The sequence below is a fragment of the Gekko japonicus genome, unplaced genomic scaffold (assembly GCF_001447785.1).
Source record: "Gekko japonicus isolate JY-2015 unplaced genomic scaffold, Gekko_japonicus_V1.1 scaffold200, whole genome shotgun sequence".
Taxonomy (NCBI): domain Eukaryota; kingdom Metazoa; phylum Chordata; class Lepidosauria; order Squamata; family Gekkonidae; genus Gekko; species Gekko japonicus.
Window position 1 is genome coordinate 304,402 of NW_015160214.1, and position 26,583 is coordinate 330,984.

At 43.5% G+C, this 26,583-nt stretch overlaps 1 protein-coding gene across 1 annotated transcript; it reads left to right on the forward strand.

Annotated features, from left to right (window-relative positions):
- The first annotated feature begins 718 nt into the window (after positions 1-718).
- Positions 719-23,656, forward strand: BLCAP (bladder cancer associated protein). The gene is made up of 2 exons (XM_015410403.1): positions 719-973; positions 21,764-23,656. Exon 2 carries the CDS (start codon positions 21,898-21,900, stop codon positions 22,159-22,161), a length of 264 nt encoding a protein of 87 aa, XP_015265889.1. The 5' UTR covers positions 719-973; positions 21,764-21,897; the 3' UTR covers positions 22,162-23,656.
- The last annotated feature ends 2,927 nt before the right edge of the window (positions 23,657-26,583 follow it).

Here is a 26,583-nt window from a genome sequence, read left to right on the forward strand (position 1 = left end):
CTGCTTTGAGAAAGGCAGACTATAACTACACTATAACAAAGTTTGATCCAAGTGTTGAGACCAACAAAGTTTTATTCAAAGTGTAAGCTTTTGTGTGCGAAACACACCTATTCAGACAAAACTGGAATAAAATCTCAAAAGCTAGTTACAAGAAAAGAGGGTGGAGCGTGGGGGTAAGCCGTTAGGAGAGGCCACTCTTAGTCCAGATATTGGTCTCAAAGGTGCCATTTAATTCAAACTTTGTTCTGCTCCTTCTGACCAACACGGCCACCCACCTGAATCTATAACTACATTAGCTGCCGAAGTCTTGCAAGAGAACAATATTTTGGATCGGGCAAGATGCCCGAGACAACCTTGCAGGGCGGTCTCTCGGTGGCAGGCGCGGGGATGGAGGGGGTATATTGGTACTGGGGTGGGCCCCCAGTTTATTTTGGGAAACAGAGGTGTGCTAACCACGTCCGTATTCAGTTGCGTTTCTTATTCCGTCCGTGTGGAACGAGGCTGAAAGGCGGTGCTTGCTTTCTTTGTCATCCCAGGCTGCGTGCAACGCCGGCGTAACCAATAAGCAGCTTCTCTCCCCGCTCATCTGTTGCATATGCATAACCCTCGACTCCTCCTTTAGCCCGCTGGCAGGGCTCCCTCCCGGATGGGTGGGGGGGGGGGAGGGAAATGTCTATTCGGGCTGTCTTCAACGATGCCTGATTAAAGACACTCCCTTCTTGAGAATCCGCCCGGCGTTTTCGGAGGGGCGAAAATGAAGACGGGCTCTTGATAGCGAGGAATCCCCGCACAGTGTTCGGGAACGGTAGCGTTCAGTCAGTCTTGAAATCAGGCGGCGTTTGGGGAGCCCTGGGTCTTGAGCGGGCAGCTGGAGGGTCCTCCTGCGAGTGACAGAAGCGACGAGCGATGAGCAGAAGCAGGCCGTCACGGAGCGCGGCCCGCAGGCGAGGGGGCGCTATGGCGAGAGGCGCAGGTAACGCGGCCGAGGGGGCGCCGGGAGGGAGGGGGTTCAGTAAGTAGCCACGGTCTCTGTTCTTTAGGACCGGGCGGGCTGAGTCCCCCGGACCCGAAGGGAGGTAGAGGCTCCTCTCAAGCACGGCCTCTGGCTACGGGAAGGGGCAGGGAGCGGGAGCCTCGGTCTAAACCCGGGTCCCCCTGATCTGGTGTGGAGCTCACTGGGCGATCCTCTCTAATAGACACGCACACACACCCCCCACTGGGTAGTTGTGAGGGTAAAATGGAGGCGGGGGAGAACCGTGCATGCCTCTCCTTTAGAGGAAGGGTATTCTAAAGGTTTCCCTTGCTCGAAAGCCAGTCGAATCCGACTCTAGGGTTGCGGTGCTCATCTCCGTTTCAAAGCCGAAGAGCCAGCGCTGTCCGAAGACGTTTCTGTGGTCATGTGGCCGGCATGACAAACACCAAGGCGCACGGAACGCTGTTACCTTTCCACCGAAGTGGTACCTATTTATCTACTTGCAATTTCTTGCTTTCGAACTGCTAGGTTGGCAGGAAGGGTATTCTACACGGCAGTAAATAGAAAAGGAGAAGATCTGGATCATTTCCTGTTTGCTTCTCCCCAATAGTGTTTCCCTGTTTTTAAAAAAGTAGACTTGAAGGGCTGTGGCTCAGTGGTAGAGCATCTGCTTGCACCCAGAACTCTCCAGATTCAGTCAGTAGATAAACAGGGTCTTCTTCTGTAGGTGCCAACCAGCAAATGGACAAAATCAACAACTGCCCATGCGTGTGCCTTTTCCCTTGTAGCCCCCACCTTGTGGAACGGCCTGTCTGTGGAGATCAGGAAGGCTCCCACTATTGCGGCATTCTGCAAACTATGCAAAACTGAGTTATTCAAGAGGGCTTTCCTGTGCAGGCGATAGACTTGCATGGTACTAAATGATTCACAGATTTACTTAGAAAAATTATTAGGAACTGTGGTCTAGACTACTGTAACAACACTTGTAAAACTAGAATCCTATTATGGAATTTTGCATCACATAATGCATCATGTTAATACTTATGCTTTGCTTCAGTTCTGTTTTTAGACTACTAGTTAGTCCTGCAACCCTAATTTGATTGCATTGTTTATTGACTGTCCCATCTGTTGATTGTATTGACTCACTCTGTGTAATCTGCCGTGAATCCCAGTGAGAAAGGTGTACTATAAATAACATAAATAAAAATGAAGGGTAATGTGGAAGCTCTCCACCTTAGACCCTGGACAACCCCTGCCAATCCAAGTGGGCAATACATGTAGCCATGGTCTGACTTGGTATAAGGCAGCTTAATTTGTTCATGTGATGGTAACTTTATTGCTGTCTCTTTTCCCCATCCCCAGTGGTGGAAAGTTACTTCCTCAAAATAAACCTGGAGTAACTAGTAATGTTGATTCACTGTGTAGGTTCCAAATGGGCAGAAGAAACAAAGTTATGAATGGAATTCTGTGCTGTAAAGATATGAGATGGCTTTTTTAAAAGAGTTGGGCAGATTCATGGAAGAGAGGTTTGTCAGTGGTTGTTAACCATCATATCTACATGGATACTTGATGTATCTGTGATGCCCTGCTTGTGTAATTCCTGAAGTTATTTCGTGGATTACTGCTGGTAACTGAGTGTTTAAGTAGCTGAACATTGGATCTGATCCTGCAAAACGGTATCGTATAAGAATTCTGTAGCACCACATTTTGTTTGCTGTCCTTGCTGTCCTTAACCATTTTCCATTATTTGCAGTTGGTCCCTCCCTGCCTACTTTCCTTGGGTTCTGTGCAATACCCCATATGTCATTAGTATCAAATATTTAAAAAGTAGAATGAATGGCACTTCATAACCAAATAGATCTGTAAAGGTGGCAGAGTCCAATTGGCAGTTTTTAAGTCAAGGATATATCCTGACAACTAAACTGCAGAGTTCAGCAAACTTTGTGTTTACTTCTATCTACTTTCCCCCTAATTTGAGTTACTATTACAACTCTTTTGAGTACTGTTCCAAGCAGTTCAATAGGTTATAAAATATAATGATTACTTTCTCCTAACTGCAAAGCATTGGGAGACACCACAGTATTTTGCAGCTAGGTATACAGAAGTCTTTGTGTGTGTGTGTGTGTGTGTGTGTGTCTTGGCACTTGTGCCTTTTCTACAAGTGTTTTTCTTGGTTTGGAATGTGTGGGAAGGGTGATAGTTATCTTTATTGCCACATCTTCATCTTAGGCTGATTCATTTTGTAGTGCCAGTGTTTGAGATTACCCCTTGATCAGTATGAAGATTAATTTCCAGAGTGTTGAGGGTAGATGAGCTGGCTGAAACTATAACAGGAAGTACATATTTAAAGTCAGATTTAATTATTGCTGTTATGAGCTAACTAGTAGAAAACCATCTTTACGCCACCATTATGACCATCATTCCATCTACCCCCCCCCCTTTATTCCCGCAAATAGACCATCTTCAGAGCGGGTACTATTGGGGGGCACGAGATGTTCCTGGCAGAGGACAATGCTGTAGGGATGTATATTGTCGCTGTTATATATTGTTATTACTGCTGTTTGTTGTTTCTAGTATAAATAATTATAGAACACCATCTTGAATTTTATAGCTAAGTATATTTATTGTATTTTATATTTACTGTATTGTTTTAATGTTTTAACTTGGGCACTCGTGCCCCTTGTGAGCCGCCCTGAGCCTTCGGGGAGGGCGGGATACAAATCCAAAGATAAATATTTTTTTAAAAAAAATACTAGATATCTTGGTCCCTTGGATCAGGTGCTGGACCTGAACCTAAAAGAACTGAGTTCAAATCATTCCTTCTCCTTGGATTCACTTGATGACCTTCTCTCTCAATTCTGTTAAGTCCAGCATCACACATTTCTGAGGATGGAAAACATATTGCAATGCATTTTATGAAGTAAGAATGTTTTATTGTGATGAGCTTCAACAGTGATTTATAATTTATTTGGAATCCTGTTTGACTTTCCTTGTGGATTTTTTCATTCCCTAATCGGTTTTGATCACTTCTTTTTATGTGCATTCATTCTGTATATTTCCTTAACCTGCCAAACAAGCACAGCTTCTCCCTTCCCTGTGAAATGACCTCATTTGGTACGGGAGATTGTCTGCTTGTATATAATCTTTTTCTGGGGCACTATTCAGAACTTCAAGTACTCTCTTTCTACCTGCTGAAGCAAGACACAATCCTTGTCACTTTTTCTTTTTTGCTGAAACATGCATGGATATCTTGACAGCTCCAATAAATTCCCAAAGAAAGTCTTGATAGCACAGTTCTTTTGCTAGTAATTCACTGTGGAAAATTTATTAAGTTTGTTTGCTGTCACCCACTGATAAAACAAACTGTCGAAACTGATGTATTTTATCTACATTGGCTTAATGGAATGAATGGCTTGCAGTGGTGTTTGGATCCCTCCCCCGGCACACACGTTGTCCTACATTTATTTAATGCATACTTTTGCTTGTTTTCTGTGGGAATTGGAAAGTATCAAACTGATGCTGATGGTTTTACTTTTCTTAGGAAGGATTCTCTTGCCTTTTTGGGCAACCCTGAACATCAAACTTGCATAAGGCAGGCATACGAAAGATTTCTTTCTGTGGAATTGCACACAGCACGGTGAGAGATTCCTCTGAGATCCTCATTTGCTAAAGATAACTGTGTGTGAGGAAAACATAGCACAAGAAATATGTAACATGGCAAGCGTTAGAGCTGGAGGAAGAGAAAAAAGCACTGAACTTGGGACAAAGCCCCGGATTCTAAGCACTTGAAGGTTGCTCCTCTCAAGAAAAGTCACTTGAGATGAATAATTTGCTGATTGCCACCAGGTTAATTTCGGGCAGAGTACAAATGAAGTAAAATAAAGTAAGTCTAAAATTCTGCTATGTTGTCTGTGCAGATGTACACCAAAATAATTATGGTCACAGTCCATAGACATGCAAAAATAAATCCACAAGAACTGTGCACAGTGCGCTCAATATTTCTTTAACAAAAATCTTGAAGTTATGAATATGAAAGTACAAAATAATAATACATTCAAGTTATAGATTCAGGTACATAAAGATAGAAGGTGACAACAACGGGACGGTAGTCTCCGGAATGCAGTGCCGTTTCGACAGACGTCTTCTTCTAACCAATAGTTTGATAATGTATGAAAAATTGCACTTCAATGGAAAAGCTGCCCAATTCACATGGAGTTTGATAACAGTTTCACCTATTACCTTGCACAAATAATGGAGGAGAACATCTCCCAGACAGATTAAAGCTTATGTGTAAACAGTTCTCCAAACTTTTGATGCCCAGTTTCCTGGAGGGAAGGGATGGAACACCTTGGAGTCTGAGCATCTTGCTTTGTTGACTGAATAATACTAGCATGAAAATCAGCAGAAAGGAAGTGGTGAAGAATGTGGAAGAGAGTCATCTGAAAAAGGCCTGAGTTGGCTAAATAATTTCCTCATTACCTGTTGGGCAAAAACGGGTGCTGGCAAACCCTGTCTCACCTCTAACATTATGGAAGATTTTTCAAGATACGCCTTTTAAATTGGCCTCCGCCGACAGGATTAAAAAGAAAGAGCTTTTATGTTATAGTTCAGCAGCATGGTCCCTTGCCAGAATTCTGAAAAAATAAGGGGTTTATTTGATCATACAAACTCTATTTTAGGGATTATTAGGAAAGGGATTGAGATTAAAATGGCCAATATTGTAACACCCCTGTATAGATCTATGGTGAGGCCTCATTTGGAATACTGTGTACAGCTCTGGTCTCCACAAGGACATTGCAGAGCTGGGAAAAGTACAGAGGAGGGTGACCAAAACGATTAGGGAGTTGGAGCACCTTCCGTACGAGGAAAGGCCTGGGACTTTTCAGTTTATGCATGGGGTGAAGGCAGTTGGGAAAGAGAAATTTTTCTTTCTCTCCCAAAATACTGGAACTTGAGGGCAACCAACAAAACTGATGGACAGTAGGTTCAGGACAGAGAGTGATTAAAATGTGGCATTTGCTGCCAGAGGATGTAGTGATGGCCACATGGATAAACAGCTTTAAAAGGGGATTAGATAGATTCATGGAGGGATAAGTCTATCTGTGGTGACTAGCCAAGGTGACTGAGGAGAACCTCCACATTCAGAGGCACTAATTGGTTGGCCACTGTATGAGATAGGGTGCTGGACTAGATGGATCACTGGTCTGATCCAACAGGGCTCTTCTTATGTTCTTACCATTTTTGGAGCTATGGTTGTGTCTTCAGCAAATCAAACTTTTATTTACCTTATTTAATTCTCCTCAATGGGGACCCAAAGCAGCTTACATCATTCTCCTCCATTTTATCCTCAAAACAGTCCTATGAGATAGGTTAGACTGAGAGTGTGTGACTGGCCCAAGGTCACCCAGCAAACTTCTGTGGCAAGAGTGGGGATTCAGACCAAGGTCATCCTGGTGCTAGTTTGACGCTCTTAACCACTTCATCACACTGGCTCTCTAAGGTAGCCCTTTGCTTTTAAATATAATTATTATTAAAAGAGCTATGTGTTAGGTACTAGAGGGAAGTACTTGCCTTTTTTTTGAAACCTAACTTTCAAATACATAACACTTTAAAAATACTACAGAGTCATTGGGGATGGGTTGAGGAAGTCTCGTGGCTTGGCATTAGTAATGTTATGGGCACTGCCTAAATTATGCTGGTACCAGTTGCATGCAAACATATGCGCCTATATCATCATCAGCAGTGTGCTTTTTAGAGGAAGAAGAAATGGGTTTCAGATTATATCTGATAGCTCCTGGAACCCTTGAAAAGGGGGTGGGTGAGGGAGGCGACTGATAGTTCTCACTCTTACCTGTAATATTGGGCTATGACAGGGGTGGCCAAACTGTGGCTCAGGAGCCACATGCGGCTCTTTCAGACATATTGTGCGGCTCCTGGCAGGGCGGCTGGTGAAGTGAAGAGTAGGTATGCCTCCCCGATTGGTCTTCCCTTCCCCAGCCAGTGTTCCCCTCTCTGGGTAGGCTTGAGTGGGGGGGGGGAGCAGAGAAAGAAAGCAACTTTAACTTTAAATGTATTCGCAAAGCCCACCACCACCACCTGCCAGCTTGGAGAAGGCATTTTTTTCTTTAAATCCCTACTCCAAGCCAAGCCAGCTGGCATGGGGGGGGCCCTTAGAGGACAGATTTAGAGTTAAAGTTGTTTTCTTTCCACCTCTCCCTCCCCCAACTATCTCTTTCTTTCTGTCTTCCTTTCTCCCCCTCTTCCCCTCCATCCCTCCCCCATCTGTTTGCTTTCTGTTTCCTTCTTTTTCCACCTCTTTAATTCTTTCCACCTTTCTCTTTCTCCCTTCCTTCCATCCTCCCTCCTTCCTCATCTATTTTCTTTCTTTCTTTCTTTCTTTCTTTCTTTCTTTCTTTCTTTCTTTCTTTCTTTCTTTCTTTCTTTCTTTCTTTCTTTTTTTCTCTTTCTCTCTTTCTCTCTTCCTTCCTTCCTTCTTTCCGTCCTCCCTCCCCCTCCCCATCTATTTGCTTTCTTTCTTTTTCTTTCTCTTTCCCCCTCCCTACCCATCTGTTTGCATTCCTTCCACCTTTCTCTTTTTCTTTCTTTCTCCCTTTCTTCCTTTCTTTCACTCTTCCATCCTTCCTTCCCCCTCCCTCCCTCCTCCCATCTTTCTTAGACAAATAACTATCATTGGCAAACAAATAAATATCATTGGACAAATAAATATCAGTATCAACATCTGTTTTTACCCCTTTTGTTTTTATTTTTGGCAGTCTCGTTTAATGTTAATAAAAAGCAAATTTGCATATTTTCCAATAAAAATCTGTGTGTAATACTTGCTCATGTCTTGAGGCTCTCAAACATCTGATGTTTATTCTATGTGGCTCTTACATTAAGCAAGTCTGGCCACCCCTGGACTATGACAATAAAACAGAAGTTCTCCAGGGCTTGACTACAGAGATAGGAAAGAAAGTAGAGATTATCATCTATGTTTATTGGTTCTGCTTTTAAGGTATATTCCTCATTGAGCAGAGAGGCAGAAGCAGGTTTTGGAACAGCAGCAGGTGTGGGGATATTCAGGTACTAATTTATAAAGGCTGGTAGGTAAGCATCAACAAGACCATCTCCCCTCTTCTTGCAGCAGTGTGAATTTGTTGCTTTGAAAATCATCTTAGCTTTGTTATTTCAAGGCTATGCATGCCATCTCTCCAGCTGGATCCCCAGATTCTAACCTAGTGCCATCTGCTCTGACTAGCAGCAGTTCTTCAAGGTCTCTAGCAGAAGTCTTTCCAAGCCCTTTTCCCTAAAATGCTTCTAAGTAGAGATGGCTGTTTTGTACCTAGGGCTTTGTAAAGTTTCTGTTCTGTTACTGAACAATAAGTCTCAACATTCTTCTGTGGGAAGACTGGAGTGAATTCAAACACGTCCGCATACTAGGGAGAATTCAGAAGATAATGCCACACTTAAACTGAACTAAAGACCAACACTAAAAACAAGTCAACAAAGGGTATACAGAAATCACCTGTGGTGTGCAAATCAGTACTAATAGGCAAGTCAAATACAAGCCGTTTCTGTCTTGGTGGATGTTTATACCAGCCTCATGCCGAGTTCTGGGGAAGCTGAAAACTTGCTTTGCACTTTGAAACATTTTTGTTGGTCGTAATAAAAGATATACTACAGTTGTCCTTGTCCCCGCTGTCATCCAAATCTTCCACCCCTCGGACAGTGAATCCTAAAGAAATCAGCAGGAGTAAGTAAATGCCCCAGTGAGTAGAGATATGGGAGACTCAGCTTCAGAGAGAATAGAGATATGGGAGACTCAGTGAGTACTTCAGTTTCTGATCCCCGCTTTCCTGTGGAAGCTTGCTGATTGACCTTGGGCCAGTCACACGTACCCAGTCTATCCTACCTCACAGGCCTGTTGTGAGGATAAAATGAAGAAGATAATGTTGTAAGCCACTTTGGGGCCTTGTTGGAGAAAAGTGGGATATAAATGAGGTAAACAAAGTAAAATTAACTAAGCAGCCATTCTCACTATCAAAGCTTTTATCATCTGAATGTTAACCAGCTCACAGTCACTCTAGCCCACAGACATATTCTTACATTGCAGCTCTACTACTGTTTTTCGTTAAGAAAAAATAATGTGCCAGTGTGCTCCAGTGTCATTCTTGTGCACAGTCTGTTAACTGTCAGGCCAGCTTTGTAAAACACGTCCTTTGCAGGCACAGAAAGAATGTGGAGAGAACCTTTTGCCAGTTTTCCAAAGGTTGGGAAACGTTGAAATATTTCTAGTAATATATAAATGGTAAATGAATCCTTCAGTTATTCAGATTTTTATTCTTTTCCATCTCTAATACTGAAGGAACTTCAGGCCATGTTATTATGAAACCTGCCTCTCCTGGGCAGAGGCTGAGGTTGTGTTGAAGTTAGCTGGCATGCACCAGGTCTGGAATGGCGCTTGGAAAGAACGGCTTCCCAGACTGAAGAGAGTATTTTAATTTTCCAGGACATTCCATTGCTAGCCTAAGAGTGGCAGAGAGAAGCTTCAAGGAGAAATTGTAGTGTGAGATTTTTGAACTTGGGTGCATTAATAAATTCAGAACAGTGGACCCGACCCCACCCCCTCGGCTGAACAGGGAAACAGGACTCTTTTCTTACTACAGATGCCAATTTTCAGCCCCTGAACATTTCTCCCCTTATCCAATCAAGCTGATTACATTTTGCATTGTACCCTTGGATCCTGACTCCCTTCTGAAACATCCCTCCCACCTTCTGACTATGATATAAAGACTCAGGGATCTCCATTCCTACTTGTATCTGATGAAGGGAGCCTTGACTCTTTGAAACTTATACCTTGAAAATCTTGGTCTCTTAAGGTGCTACAAGGCTGCAGGTTTGGAAAGTTTAGCTTGTTGCTGCATATCCACTATGACCTGTACTGCTGCTGGAGGGAATTGGGGAGGGTCTGGAATACCAGCCAGCTGTTGTAAAACTTCACAGCTGTGCCTGTGCCCTACCCCCTTTTGAAAGTCTGATCAGCTCAGAGGTACAATCTGAAGGTCTTTGCCTGTGAGTTGTAGCCTGGGGCTGAATGAAAGGTCTGCTGGCAGAGACAGAAAGACGTGCCCTGCCCTTGGAAGTCTTTTTTTGTTTGCACTTCATTTTTGTATTGTAAACCACTACATTCCCGGTTGCCCAGGCTAGCCTGATTTTGTCAGATCTTGGAAGCTAAGCAGGGTTGGCTCTGGCTAGTATTTGGGTGGGAGACCTCCGAGGAATACCAGGGTCATGACATGGAGGCAGGCAATGGCAAACTACCTCTGAACGTCCCTTGCATTGAAAACCCTACAAGGTCGCTTTAAGTCAGCTGTGACTTGATGGCAAAGAAAAGATAAGTCCCCATTGGAGAGAAAAGTGGAATATAAATGCTTAAATTAAAATTAAGAATTCTGTGTCAGAAAAAGGAGAATCTCAGTGGAAGCTCCCGTGTTGGAATCACAGGGAAAGGATTTGCCAGAATGGTTTCAATGGTACTCTACACTTCTGACTGTTTCCCTTGGGCATGGTACAGCTTCAGAGTGAGTGGCTCATCAGTGGAGGTTCGGAGGGGGGAATAGAAAAAGATGAGTTCTTTATTCCAGCACATTTCAAGCAATTAGCTCTTCATCAAGAGAATGCAAAATAACTCTATACTTTTGAGAGCAATTTAACCTTATTTTGCATTTCATTAATGAAGGACTAATAGCTTGAAATGTTCAGGGATCTACTTGTTGGAGTAAAGAATTTGTCTCCTGCAGCTGTCAGTGTGGGGGAGGGGTATCATTCCTCTGCTCCTGGGGTATCTTTCATCCTCACATATGACCATCTGTCTGCACCAGTTACAGTCTATCTAGAAATGCAGAGGGCAGGGGAAACCAATTGACCTTCTTCACTTGGTCTTCCCCAACGCATTTGATGCAGTCAGCAAAGAGACCCTCTGATCCTTGTATGATCAATTCTCCCCCAAGTAGTCCTCTTATCTGATGTTTCCATGGCAATGTGCATAATACTGTGCATTGAACAGAGCCATGTCTGATTGCTTTGTAGTCTCAGAATGGGATGAAATAGGGCTACATCTCCTTGCTGGCTTTTTTTTTATCAACTCTTTCTTTCTCTCTGTGTTTCTGAGTTATGCTCTTTCTGCTGCTCCTGTTCCCAGATAACGCTTTGTGCCTCCCCACAAATCAAGCCATCTACAAAATTTTCATAGACAGCTTTTTCCAGCGCATGTGCCGTGTTTTATAATGAGAGCCATAACCATGGGGTATGATGCCATGCAATATCATGAAAACCTGTAAAAATATTCCTCTATAAGTAGTTAATTCTTTCATGGATTCGTTGTGGCAGTTTAGGACTTGAAGATGCTGTAAATGTGTCGGTGGGGAAACAGCTGGGTAGGTCATAGATATGTACTAAGAGATTATCTATGGTGAAATTCATTTCTTAAGCACTCCGAGGTTGCTCAGTACTTATACAATCTGGTTTTTTCCGTTGCTAGAACCCTTATTCTCCATAGGTTGTATATTTTACAAAGGTTGAGACAAAGAAAAAGACTAAAATATAGCTATGCATGTTGTGCTAATTTACAAAAGATCATATATAATTTAATTATACATTTGAAAGTGCTAAGATATCATTTAAAAACCACAATCCTATGGTTCTGCATTATGAGTACCTAATTCTAATGTAAAGACAAATATCCAATCATATAAATACAGGTTTAAAGGTACAAATTATATCCATGTACAAAAACCAATACCAAACGTGTTTCAGCTAAAAGCCTTCCTCAGTGGTAAAATTCAAACTGAGCACTCCATAAATTTAACAAAAATATACATAAAATTCATCATACACAGAATGGACCTTACTCACACTGAGATGTTCACCCATGGAGTAAGTGGTTATAAATATTCTTGAGATGCAACATGGGCAACTCATTAAGATGTACAATATTTCATATGCCCGTGGATCTACGTAGGCCCAATCTGCAATACTCAAAGCTTCAGTGGAGTGCTCAGGTTACCTTTCTCATGTAAGATTGTGTTTTTCTCCCCCTTTTTGTTCACACATAGGGGTATGCATTCGGTTTTTCCAAGCGGGGGGGAAAACGGTATTTTTCGGGAATTTTTTCAACCGTGGTATTTATCTTGGTATCCAATATAGCCAAACCCCAAAAATCTTGAAAATATTCAGGATTTTTCAAGGTCATCAAATAGCTGTATTTAAAGGGACTGCAAACCCTTTAAATGTCTTCGGAGTCCAGCTGTGTCTTGGAGAAGGCATTTAAAGAGACCGCTTTCCCTTTAAATGCCTTCTCCCCTAGATTGGAAACAATGGAGGATGGGGGCACCTTCTTCTGGGGCCCATAGAATTGGGGATTTTTTGAGGAGAGGCGCCAACAGCTATGCTGCAAATTTGGCACCTCTGCCTCAAAAACAGCCCCCACAGAGCCCCAGATACCCTAGGATCAGTTCTCCATTATACCTGTCATGGGCTGGACTGCAGGCAGGGCAAGAGAAGGGTAGTCCGGGTCCAGTCCGAGGTCGAAAGCCGAGAGGTCAAGAAACCAAAACACCAAGTCCAAAGCACAAACCGTAAGCGTAGTCGTCAAGCCAGAGTCCAGGGGTCAGAAGCCAAAACACCAGAGTCCAGGGCACGAACCAAGAGCTTTGTCGTCAAAGCCGGGGTCGAGGAGCCAAGAATTCAAAGTGGGAAACAGGAATCAGGAACACGGGCAAGGTGGGTGCAGAGCATTGTCAAGATGACTAGTTGCTAGCACAAGGGATTAACCGAGAGTGAGGGGCTAAATATCCAGGCTGTTGTCAATTACTGGCCAGCGCATGTGTCCCGGCTCCTCTTAGAACTCAGGGCTGAGAGATTGCCTGCTGTGCAGGCGCACCTCTCGCCGTCGGGATGCCAAATCCCGCCAGCGCTGATCTCGCAAACGGGCTGTTTGATGTGCGTTGTTCCGCCTCGGTTGTTACCGGAGCAGCCTCTGCGGCTTCATTGGGGCCAGGTGTAGATTCTGCTGGAATTGGGAGCTCATCCTCAGCAGCACTCAGGACTTCTGCTGGGGCCGGGAGCTCATCCTCGACAGTACTCATGACAGTACCTTATGGGGACCATTGACTATAATGGTCCCCATAGGGTGTAATGGAGCCAATTTTTTTTGGCAATCCTGAATATTTACTGAATTTGAATACCATACCGGTATTGAGATTCGGGAATATTGGGAAATAGTTATTTTTTCGGGTTCAGTGTACCCGAATCTGAAAAATACTGGGGTTTGGTTTTTTTGCATACCCTGAATTGCACATGTATTATTTTACAAAGCAAGCATTCATGAACTAGGTCTAACTAAATTATATTAAGGGACCATTCCTAGGCATGCTTGTTTAGAGTGCAAGCACCTTGGCTGGATTTGACTGAGATCATCTAGTCTAGGATTATAGGAATCTAACCTATTGGAAAGTTCTTGTTGGACTGCCAAAGACTGAGTAGTGGGCTCTTGCTTGGATTCTATGATGTAGTTCCCTTCCCACTTTCCTCTGGCTACTGGGGAAGCTTTCCTCCACTGTGGAGCTTGCTGCCGACTCTCATGCTCAGACAAGGGCTCCTTGAGAAACATGGGTCTTGTGCAAGCAGATGTGTTAGCCGTGGAGGAAGTGAGCTCTGCAGTGGAGAACACAAGAAGGGTGATGTCATCGGATCCAAGCCACAGGCAGCTTTCTGCCCATGTCTTCTTTATAAGGAAGAGGCTCTCCAACTTGCTCTTTACTGCAGCAGTCCCTTCAGATTGGCACATTAAGCAAAGATGACTCAGCTAGCAAGTCATTCCAAGAAGAGGCATATGAGAAGTAAACAGGATAGAGTAATGTGCTTTTGTTACTAAGGCAGAGGCTACAGGGAAGCCAAAAAAGTTATTAAATTAATAGGGAGCTTTTCTTTGGCTGCTAGTATCAGCAATTAGTATAAGAAGTGTAAAGATGCACTTTTGCCCATTATATCACACAGCAGAGTGGGGGGAGGCAGTTGGTAATCTGTTTCTTGATACAATCCAGGCACTTCATAAACAGGCTCTGGATATCAGAGAGGAATTTGGGCCTCTTTGAGTAGCTGTCTGTATCTCATTATGGTGTTTGTTTTCCACTTTACTACTTGGCATATGTCTTAAGAAATAACAAGTATAAGACACTCAATAAAAAGATATCGCAAAAAAAAACACCCACAAATGGAAATAACCAGGAAAGTGCCCTGACCTGGATAGCCCAGGCAAGCCCGATCTCGGAAGCTAATCAGGGTCTACTTTGGCAAGAATTTGGATGGGAGACTTCCTTGGAATACCCAGAGGCGGGAGGCAGGGGCAGGCTTTATTCAGCCACCTCTCCGAATATCCTCCAGCCCCCCAGTAGGGATCGGTCACCAAAGGTTGCCATGACTTCCAGGTGCACACACACACACATGCACGTGCGCACACACGCACATGTTAAAAAAAGAAAAGAAATAATCAGGAAAGCCTGGTTCAGTTTGTATCTTAGGTGGAATGATGAGGGCTTTATTGCAAGGAGGTCAGGATTAAGTAAGTAAAGGTATCCTTGTTCGAAAGGGGTACTAACTTTTCCTGTAATGTCTCATGCAGCATTTCTTTAGCTGCAAGAGATCTTGGCAGATTTACTTTTAAGGCTGATGCTTCATTGGCAGATTGGAGTACCTATCCATGAGTTTTTTTGTAATTATTAGATTCAGATCCAGTAACACCTTAAAGACCAACATGAGTTTCAGGTTATAATGATTGTTACATGTTTGCAGGCCTTATGCACCAAGATTAATGTGAAAATGACGCAACAGTGAGGGCCAAATTCAAAGGAGAGACGACTGTACGCTGTGCAAACCCAGCCTCAGTGCAGCCACCCCACAGTTTGACAACTGTTTCTGGGAAATGAAGCTGCAGGTGAAATAATTGCTTGCAACTGTGGCCATGGCATGGGGATTTAGCAAGCTGAGGAGTTATTGTCATCGACATTAAGAACAAAAACAAAAGTTCCACGCCGTGGTGCAACTCAGCTTCTGAGATTTCGTGACGTTTTCAACACACTTAAGATCCAATTATTTGCTGTGAGCTTTGAAGTGAATATCCAGGTTCTCTAGTAAAGAGTGTTGCTTGCTTTTCGTTTGTTTAGATGGTAAAGGATAACATTTGGTTTCCAGGTGTCTTAGTATAACACAAACTTGAGAGGCCCCAAATATCTCTTGGCACTCTCCAGATGCAGAGCTGAAGTAACCTAAAAATTAAGTCATGCATGTGGAAAACTGGGGTAGCATATGTATGGTGGGATGTAGTCCTACTATGTGCATGCTGTCTTGTATTCAGCATAGTACATGACTGTACGATACATTCTCAGTTCCTGTAATTTTACCTTACATGGGTGGAAGGATAACAGAGGATTTGGCTTATTGTGCATTGATCACATGGCAACATGTGTTCACTGTTTCCTACTTTCCAGTCATTCAGACGGATGATCCTTAGTTTTTATTATGTAATTATGTTGAATAACAAGAATTTTGTTTTAGTGTGTATTCTTATGTTCACCGGGTCAACAGGTTAATTTTACTTTACGCTGCAGTCAGAGGTCATTTCGGGGGGGATCGCAGTTCCCCCGGGTGAGGTACGGGGGGTGGGGCACATGACGAAGCCCCACCCCCTGCTTTCGGCCCTCATTCAGCCAGGAGGAGGCAGGAGAAGAGGGAGGGTAAGTTGCTTCCTCCCTGCCTCTCCCCACCCCTGCCTGCCTGGGGCCAGGGAGGGCCTTCGCGGGGCTTCCTTGCACTCCCGCCGGCCTTGTAGGTCCACCGCCGGGCCCCTCATGGGGCTCGGCAGTGGAGCTGCAAGGCCGGCGGCGGCGGCCGGGGCCGTTGGGGGGGGGGTGTGTGGCCTTATGACACACTTTCGGTGATGTCAGGGGGTGTGGCCTTATGACACACTTCCGGTGATGTCGGGGGGTGGTGGCATATGCTAATGAGTTATGCTAATGAGTTCCCCTAGCTCTTTTTCTACGAAACGACCCCTGGCTGCAGTGATACCTTGCATATCATTTATATAATGGTGGAGATTTAAAATAGAAACGTTGAATGGGCATCAAAGCACCCATCATCTTTCAGAATGTCAATGCTGGCTTAAACTATTTTAATGACTACCATCTATGCTAGCCTCCCTCCCTCTCTTCCACTGAAATTTGCTGTCTATGAATGTGAAGTTACTAGCACAGATGTTTTTCAAAGCTGATTGGACAGATTTGTGGAAGATAGGTCTATCAGTGACTACTAGCCAAGGTGACTAAAGGAAACCTCTGTGTTCAGCAATTGTAGCAGTACTAGGGGACAGCATCAGGGCAAGGCCTTGGCTTCTATGCTCTGTTGGTTGAGCCTCCTGGAAAACTGGCTACTGTGTGACACAGGATGCTGGAAGAGATGGACCAGTGGTCTGATCCAACAGAGCACCATGTTCTTATACCTATATTGATCTGCCACATTTCCTGCTGTTATGACACCTGTTTGTTGGAGTAAAGTTGAACATACCTCTGTGTGGGAGACATTGCACTGCCAATCATCTGCCTTGAGAACATATATATTATGTAAGAATTAGTAGCTCTTGCACAGAGGCTAAGGAATGCTTCTTGTCAAGTATGTCTGTATTCCTTCTCTGCCCACTAAGGTATACTGTGGGCACAGTGTGTGAGGAACAGCTTCCATGCAAGATGTTACATGAAATAAAGGGAAGTGTTGCATTAAAAAGTTGTAGGTGGATTGAGCTTTGTCTTCCAGTTTTTGACTTCCAAAAACTGGGTGCTACTCAACTGGATGCCATGATTTCCAGTAAGGGCTAGCAGAACAAGTGAGAACTCGGTATATAGATGCTGAAAAAATAAAGAACTGTGCAAAAATCCTACTGTATATATAAAAACTAATAAAAATTAATTATAAACATACAAGGTGTGTTTATGAAGCAGGGGGTTGGACTAGATGGTCTGTATGGCCCCTTCCAACTCTATGATTCTATGATAAATCCTATATTATTGTTGTAGATCCTATGTTATTGAATCATCTATCCAAAACTTAAGGCTTATATATTGCAGCCACAATTTTTCAGCAGATATCCGTAATACAAAATGCACAACATCTCAGAACAGCCCATAATAGACTAACTCCTCAGTATTTGGAAAGTCCTTACTCATCAGAAAGTCCAAAGGCTTCGCTTGGAGAAACGACGGCTGAGGGATGACATGATGGAGGTTCATAAGATTATACATGGGATAGAGCAGGTCGAGAAAGAAGTACTTTTGTTCCTTTCTCACAATACAAGAACTCGTGGGCACTCCATGAAATTGCTGAGCGGTTGGGTTAGAACAGATAAAAGGAAGTACTTCTTCACCCAAAGAGTGATTAACACATGGAATGCACTGCCACAGGAGGTGGTGGCGGCTACAAGCATGGACAGCTTCAAGAGGGAACTGGATAAACATATGGAGCAGAGGTCCATCAGTGGCTATTAGCCACAAGGTATAGATAGGAACTCACAGGCTGGGGGGGTTAGGGTTAGCTGCTCTTCTGCCATTGGGCTATGAGGATATGAAACTGCAGTTTGTGTGGGAAAGGCAATGAAGTCCAGGTGAGAATGGGGAGGGTGGTGGCAGCCGATGGCACTTTCCATTCATGAGTACAGCCAATCCTCAATAATTCAGGGTCTTTAAGAGAACGGCTAACACTTGCATATTTGCAGCTTGACAGTGAATATTTATTAATTTCTAAACAACCATTTTGGAAGGACTCTTCATCTTTCATGCTAACTCAGTACATTTCTTCTGTGAATTGTCCAAAGCAAAGATTGCTTGACTTGTCTGGGGCTTGGCAGACACCCTGGATGTGTCCTGTGTCCTATTTAAATATCTCCTATGCTGAAAACACAATTAGAGTTACTAACATATATATATTGGGGCGGATGACAATATTTGAACACTACCCCCCCCCCATCTATCTTATCTAATGTAAGTATATTTTCTCAATCCTGTCCCATTAGCAAATGTGTGTGCTGGTAAGCGGAACAGTATTTTGGAAATGAAACTGACAGTGGTGCAGGCAGGGTGGATTGATTTAAGTCAAGATGGCTTTAAATATCCAAGAAAAAAATAAAATTGTTTACAGTAAAAATTAGTTATAGTTCCCAAATAGAAGAGCAAATGGTGTGTTTGCTATAACCATAAAAATGCATTGATTTGAAACCAAATAGAGCTTTTATCCATGATATTTGTTTTAAATATACATAGGCGACTTAACGGCACCTTAAAGACTCACTTTTTGTTTGTTTTTAATAGCATAAGGATGGGATCGAATGCATGAAGATTGGTCCTCGTGTTACAGACACACATATAAATATGCAGGAAAATAGGTTAAATGCTCATGAACGGCATGATGTTCGATATTCAATAAATTTCTTATTTTAATACTTAGGATCTTAGGGTTTGTCTTACAACTTGTTGCTGTAACAAATTGTACAACCATAACCAGGTACTGGTTGGAATCAGCTCTAGAAAGGGCTACTGCTTTCCAGGATTCTGCATTTTAAAGATCTGCCTCTTCTCTAAGAAGCATACTAGGTGAAACTTTTTTAAAAAATCACATTTTAATTGAGGATGGGTTTTTTTCCCCATTCATAAGGTACTATCCATATAGAACTAAACCAGTTATATGACAACTGGGACTGAAGCCTTTGGTTGTTTGGTAGTTATTCCAAATAGTGAAAAAACAGTATAGGATTTCCAGTAATGACATTTGCTTACATAGGAATTCTAATTATTTCACCATAAACAATAAGGAAGTTATTTATTTAACGGGGTAAAAAAGCCTTCAACTTAAAAAAAAAAAATCTGTTTGAACTATATACCGTTGTTCCTAATCAGAAAGTTGTTGTTTTGTTTTTCATTATCCCTAACAGCTAGAAAATACTAATGAAAACTGGTTTATCAGCTCCTTTATTTGTCCCAAGCCCTTTGACGCAAGCAGTACATGTGTGAAAAATGTCCCCATTATTAATTGACCATTGTTCAGCTGACGATTTAAGCAATGCCAGAGATTTCAACTGAGTTGGCCTCTCAGACTTAGCTCACTTTGGTTTGACAATGTAGGGATGCAGGCAAGTCCCCCAGATTTCTGATTGCTTTATAGGCAAGGTTCTTGTCAATGCTAGGATTGGCAGATACACTGAGCCAACTTTCATCATATATAAGTCCAGATGTGTCACTAGGCAAGTAAAATCCCTCCCTCTTAAAAAATGACAAGAAGCAGCATTTCTTCACAACTGAAATCTTGTAAGGACACCTCGTGAGAACTCATTCACCAGTTCACCATCACAATGACAACTTTGAATGACACAGAGGTAGCAGCAGTAATGACAGAGGTGATGGGGGGAGAAAAAGTGGGAATGGGGATAGTGCTGTTAGGAGCAAATGACAAAGAGCCTGTGGGGACAGGATGGGCAGGCAGAAACATTTGATGGATGGGAGGGAGGGTATGGGGAAACAGGGAAGGAGGGTTGGGAAGTGAAACCAGAGAAATAGGGGAAAGTGGAGGCCAGTGGGACTCTGGGTTTTTCCTTCCCCGTGAGTCCGCATATGTCTTTTTTCTTGTATCTTCCATTTTTACTGCTTGACTGTGGGAGAGTACTAGACCACAGGCCCTGGCTAGTGGGCCACAAGTTGTGCGGGCCTAGTGTAATGATTGCCTTTTCTCCCAGGATCGTTTCAGCTGGCCAAGCCATTCATGAGAGCTAACTGGCATAATTTTAGCATAGAGTGAGATTTTTGTGTGTGAGGAGGAATTCAGGTATAATTTGAATGTTACTGATGAACAGACTAGCACAGTGTAGAATGGAGCTGAACCTGAGCTGAGCATGACTGAAGGGAAGCTCTTTTTATAGGGGCTGGGAATAGTAGAGACAAAAGTTTGATTTTCTTCCCATGAATGCTGGGAGGCAGAAATGTCTGCAGTAAGCCTCTGGATTAATTGAGAAGGAAGGAAGAGGGCAGGCTTGTTGAGGCAGAGAGGAGGTGGGCTCAGAAGAGGTTTTCAAAGCAGAAAGCAAAAAAAGAGCCAGAACAGGAAAGAGCTAGGACATCTTCGGAAATGGCTTACTTCAATTACAGGCAGAGATCTTCAGGGGTCTTTTCTATTAGCTAAACCGAGACCAGACATCAAGGTATTATATAGGGATGGGCATGAACCATAAAAATGCATTTCATGGCTGAACCATGAACTGAACCATGAACCAAATTGAGCCCGGAGGTTTGTTTGCGAACTTAACCAGTTTGTGCCCCTGCAAACCACATTGAAAGGGACTGCAGTCCCTTAAACAGGGCTTGCAGAAAGCCCAAAAAACAGCTGTGGTGGGGAGCACCTCTGTCACTTTAAAGAGACAGCACAAGAAACCTTGAAACAGCTGAGTGGTGGGGAGCAGGGTGCTCCCTGCTGCTCAGCTGTTTTTGCATCTTTGACAGAAAACAGAAGAAGAGGAGGAGGAGGAGATGGTTTTTATGCCCCGCCCTCCCCACAACAGACACCCTGTGAGGTAGGTGGGGCTGAGAGAGCTCTCTCGAAAACTGCCCTTGAGAGAACAGCTCTGAAAGAACTTGTGACTGAACCAAGGTCACACCAGCAGCTGCATGTGGAGGCGTGGGGGAATCAAACCCGGTTCTGCCAGATTAGAGTCCGCACTCTTAACCACTACCCCAAACTGGCTCAAACTTGGAGTCCCTTTAAACCCCTGCTTTCTGCTCTATCCACAAACTGCTTTAAAAGTTTGTAGAAATTCGTGATGGTAGACCCGTCACGAACTTTGGTTTGTGAACCACAAACAGGGCAAAATTTGTGACGAATTTTGCTTTGTGGGTTTGGTCCATGCCCATCCCTACTATTGTACTTTGAATGGAAACATTTTAGAATAATGATTACAGAGCTGACTATGCCTGATTTAGTTATCTCACTAGTCTTGTTCTTTTGTGCCAAGTCTGTATCATTCCACAGCTGAGCTAGCCAGTCATTGTATTACGTGATTAAACGTCATGCGAACATAGTCCTCTCCTGCCTATTCTCCTTGCTGCTGTAACTCTTGTCTTGCCCTGACTGAGACTCACCTGATTCTTTTGGCGAGAAACTCTTAGGTAAGGGTGGGGCAGATTTTTTCCAGTACAGCAGGATAGGTGGGATGGTCACAGACCAAAAAGGGCTAGAAACTGAGACCACAACATGGAGTCAGAATGGTCATGACAGCAGAACAGATGGTGTATGGCTCTGTGCTGGTGAGAGCTTTGAAGGTCAAGGCCAGTGTTTTGAATTGTGTTTATAACCTTTCTGGTAGCCCATGCAGATCTGTACGTTGTAAACTAACTGAGGCTAATGTTATATATTCATCTTTTATAATTGAGCTTAAGACCTTTGGTCATAGAAGCTAATAAACATAAGTAAGTAAACTAACTGATGTTTCGGAATCCTGTTAGCACCAGTTTAACTTGAGCATTACCCAATCATAGATAATTATGACAACATCTGGATTAAAATGGTAATTTAATGAAAGATTATTTTCTGTGTGAACGTACATATAGGCTGTAGGATGTATGTGTGCCAGCTAGATTATTGAGGAGTTCTAGTTTATTTGGAAATCCAGTTTGCTGACTTGTCCTTTCCCCCTCTTTTTCTGCACAGATTCATCCACACGTTACAGCGCAGTTTTATGAAATCTGCTCATCAGATTTCCGGGGAGTTGAATGCACAGAGGAAGATTTTCGCTGTCTCTTTGGATTGCTGCCATCACTGTGACGCCCTGATCACCAGGCACCATGTACTGCCTCCAGTGGTTACTGCCTGTTCTCCTTATCCCAAAGCCCCTCAACCCGGCCTTGTGGTTCAGTCACTCAATGTTCATGGGCTTCTACCTACTGAGTTTCCTGTTGGAGCGGAAACCTTGCACAATCTGTGCCTTGGTCTTCTTGGCTGCCTTGTTCCTCATCTGCTACAGCTGCTGGGGGAACTGCTTCTTGTATCACTGCTCTGGCTCCCAGCTGCCGGACTCTGCTCATGATCCCAGCATAGTTGGCACCTAAATCCTTCCACATGGTCGCAAGCTCCTCTTCCCTTTTGTGTTCTTTTAAAAGAGCTGTCCTTTGAGAGGGAGGGATCATAAGGCATGTGATTGGAGTTCAAAAGCAACCTATTTGTATGTCTCAATTAAAGTGTTTCATCCATGATCCGTTAACCCTCCCACAACCTGCCTGTAAAATTTGACAAAAGCTGTCTATGGTGATAACTCGTGTGTTAACATCCATGTTGGGGTTTGAAGCCATGCAGTACATGGGGGTGGGGGATGGGGCTGGCTTGTGCGCCTGCCTCCTGTACTGTCAGAAATCAGTCCTCCTGGCACTGGCCTGGTGGCGAATTGGATTTTTAAACGTTGCGCGATGCTGGAGTTGAATTTGTCTTGACTCCTTGTCCAGCTCTCAAGCTGCAGCCCAACCTTCTCAAACGCACGGCCTCTGACTTTGTCTGAAGAGCCAGGAAGCCTTCTTTCCATCTCGCTTTTGGTAGAGATCTAGTCTTCATTGCCTGGGACATCTGAGGGAGAACTTGCAAATGGCTAAGAAGCATGGAAGCCGCTGGATCCAGAGGCTGTGATTCACATCAGCTAGCCAAAATGGGATATGTGCACTGCCGGAGTGTTTCTCCCCACTACGTATCTGCCTAGATCACAGCTCTAAAACCCCAGAGTCATCACAATGCCACTTCTACAGCACGGGTACAGAAGCTCGTCTTGTTCTACCCTGCCTTTTCCCAGCCAAATATCCCTGGTTTGCCGAAGTCTTGAGTTGGCAAGAAGCATGCTCTGTTTTAATGTTTGGGGATCCATTTTTAGCATTCTTTTTGTCATTTTTAAGCTCTCTGTATTTCTGTCTTGAAGAAGCAGCGTGTTGGCAAGGGTGGGGGTGGGGATTCAATGTTCTGGGCTTGACATGGGAGGTGGTTTTTGCTTCTGAATTGGACCTGTCATTTGAGTGACACTTTTCCTCCCCTTTGAAGCGAAGAGTATTATTGTCGTTTGTCACAAGCACATGAGGCGCTGCTTACATGCATGGGAGGAAGGAAGTAACAAATGACTTCCTTCTTTTCTGCTCCTTTTTACCCCCCCCCGCCCCGCCCCCAGTTTGTGTTTTCCTTCACAATGATTCTGGGAAGCCTTTTGGAGCTTTCTGGATTATAGCTTTATTGTTCCCTGTTTGCCATTCATTCTCTTGCACATCAGCGGTTTCCAGAGAATCTCTCTTGTTCTGCTTTCCTTAGCAAATGTTTGCTTGTGCAAGAAACATGAACTAGTCCTTGTGGAGGGCTAGCACACTCCTCCCCCCAAAAAAAAACTTTTCAAGGTTACCTTCTGGTTTGCTGCCCATTAGTCTCCGCACAATCTTCCCCTGGAGAAGCATTGCTGGAAAGGCTTTTCTCTCCCACAGGAGTTGGAACTGAGAAATCAATTGTGAAAAAACCTCCAGAGATATTTTTTGTTTGTTTTTGTTTATTTGTTCATTGCACAGCTGTTCAAAAGGTTTAATAAAGCTTTATAAACTTTGATCTGTGGACTAGCGCCAGTCATGATGCATTCACTGTTGCTGGACTCTTTGGACTTTCAGCCTTTTCTCTCTCCCTCAAACACATTCTGTTCCAAAGAGAAACTGCTTGCAGTCGAAGGCAAATACTAAGAGTGTAGTGGGGGGGAAACAAGAGCTTCGTTTTGAAAATCTAGACACTGACCTGTTGACCCGTCTCACAAAGTGTTCAAATTATAATATTCTGGAGTTCAGCAAGCACTGTGATGTCTCAGGCAATAATGGACAGCCTGTGCTCTTTTAGTGCTCTAATAATTAGGCTTTGTTTTTACCCTGGAGCAGTTTCAGTATTGGTTTTCCCAGACACAGAATGCTAAAGTTGCAATCTTGGCCTGGCTTACTCAAGAATAGGAGGCCCCACTGGTGTCAATGGAACTTACTTCCAAATAAGCACGCATAGTATTGCACATTTATAGATACCTGCTGAAAACAACCGTGTGTGTGTGTGTGTTGGGATTCCTGCAGGGGAAACTATGGAAATACTTGAGTTATATACTAGTTATGCCCAGTGGGAGGGACAGTCAACTTCAGTTCTTCCCCAACTTAGTAAAAGGGCATGAGGGTTGCCATTTCTGCCACTCTTCACTCTGAACTAGGGCTTCTCGCCTGTACCTCAGGATTCACTCACTTTGTCCATACTGTTGTTCAGTTTAAAAATGGAGACCTCCCACACAACCTGTGAACAAGCCCAGTGGCCAGTGTTGGGTCTGCTGATGGTTACTTCTCCCTTGAGAACTGTGGTCTTGGCAGAAGCTCCGGGAGGCCATTCTGTGCTGCTGTTGCTGAGGCTGCATTCTCAGCTGTTTGCCAGAGATGGTTTCACAAGGGTTAGGGGCGGAGGCAGTGGAGTTTATGCAATTAATTTTTGTAGATGACTATCTTGTTATAATCCCAGAATTTCAGTAGCTTTTATGTTCACCGTTTGATTGAAATCTTCTCTGGCTTTGTTAATTATGTGTGTTTCAGTTTTTCTCTATCAAGATACCTGCCTCGGTCTGACTAATTGCATGATGTATTGTGGATCCTTCTGTACTGCTGGAAGTGTTTTTATCTGGATGGCAGTGGATCCTCTATTAGTCAATGAGAAGGCTGTGCCATTTTATTTCCTGTTTGCATGAACACACTTGGAGCTTAAAACACAGTTTATATGCCTAGAATTAACAAAAATATTTATAGCCCGTGTTCCATTTTACAAAGTCTATCGGTTCACATTCCAAAATCTGCATTTTCAACAATTCTGGAATTAAATACACTTCCAGCACACCTTACCCCAAAGGTGCAATGCGAGAGGCATAACTTGATACTGTATTTAAGACATTTTGCAAGAACGAGGCCGGCAAGCTAGCCAGGTCTCATCAGATCTTGCCAGCTAAGCAGGGTCAGCCTTGGTTAGGATTTGGTTGGGAGACTACCAAAGAATACCAGGATAACCACATAGAGGCAGGCAATGGCAAACCACCTCTGCATGTTTCTTGCCTTGAAAACCCTGTGGGGTCACCATAAGCCGATAGTGACTTGACAGCGAGTGGAGAGGGGGTGGAAGTAAGACAGGAGAACATATATGTGGAACTGAAACGTCGTCTTTCCACTGCATTAATGTTGTTGCCGTATAGACGCACTTAACTGTGAAGGTGAAAGAAGTGTATTACTGTAGCTGTTTCACCATGTAAATGGAACACATCAAGAGCCTTCTCATGGGACTTTGATGCAGTCATGGTCTTTTTTAACTGCTGCAGTCAGGTTCACATTGCACTGGCTACGTAAAGGCCTTTGGTGTCACCAATGCAAGCATTTCACATGAAGGAATCTGACCGGAGATTGGTGCAAACTGCTAAAAATGTATTCAGAAAACATTGCTTAATCATGTACAGGTATTGTATATGAAGGTGGCAGATTTGCTTACAGAAGTGTAGATGTTAACAAAATGACTGCCTGTGAATAACTGGTCGTAGTTTAGGCAGCTATAACTATATATGCTTTACACTTTTTCATATTCACAGACGTAAACACCCTAAAAATGTAGACCCAGTTGAGAGAAAGGGCAGGTGAGAGCCTTTTGAAGCCCTTTCAAAGATAACACTAGCATCAAGAAATATTTGCTTGTATGGTCGGAAGGGTCCATATCACTCACCTTCAATGCTAACAAACACAAATATGAAATTTATAAACTGATTTCTGCCTGTGCATAAGGAAAGGGTTTTTTTACTTGGCCTGCTTAAATTAATGTTTGGGCAGCTTTCTGAATGGCTGGGTTTGTTCATCCCTTCAATTGAAGATCACACCAGAGAACATCATTCCAGACAGACGACCCTCTGACCTTCCTACAGCTGCCTGACAGCTATGTCATTCTGGAGTAATTAACGCAGAATAAAAATTCATGAACATCCAAATGCTTGGTGGGGGGGGGGAGGGAGATCTGGTTTTGGATCAGGTATAAAATTGGTTTCAGGTAAAATTGGCCAGAGGAAGGGGGTGAAGAGTGGCGTTGCCTTAATCAGAGAGGTGGTGAGGGATTTATAAAGCTCAGAGAATGAATTAGCTTACCGTTTAAGGTTTCTGTAGCAAGAAAGATAAAGGGGTGCTTTCCTTCACAAGTTAAATCTCATGAGCGTTCCTAAAAATGTGGCTGGGGAAATCCTTGTTGGGAGTATAATGCAAGGGATGTTCCCAAATGTAGGATAGTGGGGTGGTGCCTGACGTGCCATCCTCCCTCCCCTTCCCTCTCCAGCTTTTCATCAGGCTTGTCACTTTTACTTTGTGTTGGGAAACACTCCGGTTGACACGCAGAAGTTTGCCTGCTGAGCCAATTACACTGACAAGCTAATGTGCCTTTTGACTCTGCCTCCAGAAGACTCCCGTGGGGCGGCAGAA

Coding starts and splice junctions, on each gene's coding strand:
- BLCAP (XM_015410403.1), top strand. CDS start 21,898: ATGTACTGCCTCCAGTGGTTACTGCCTGTTCTCCTTATCCCAAAGCCC.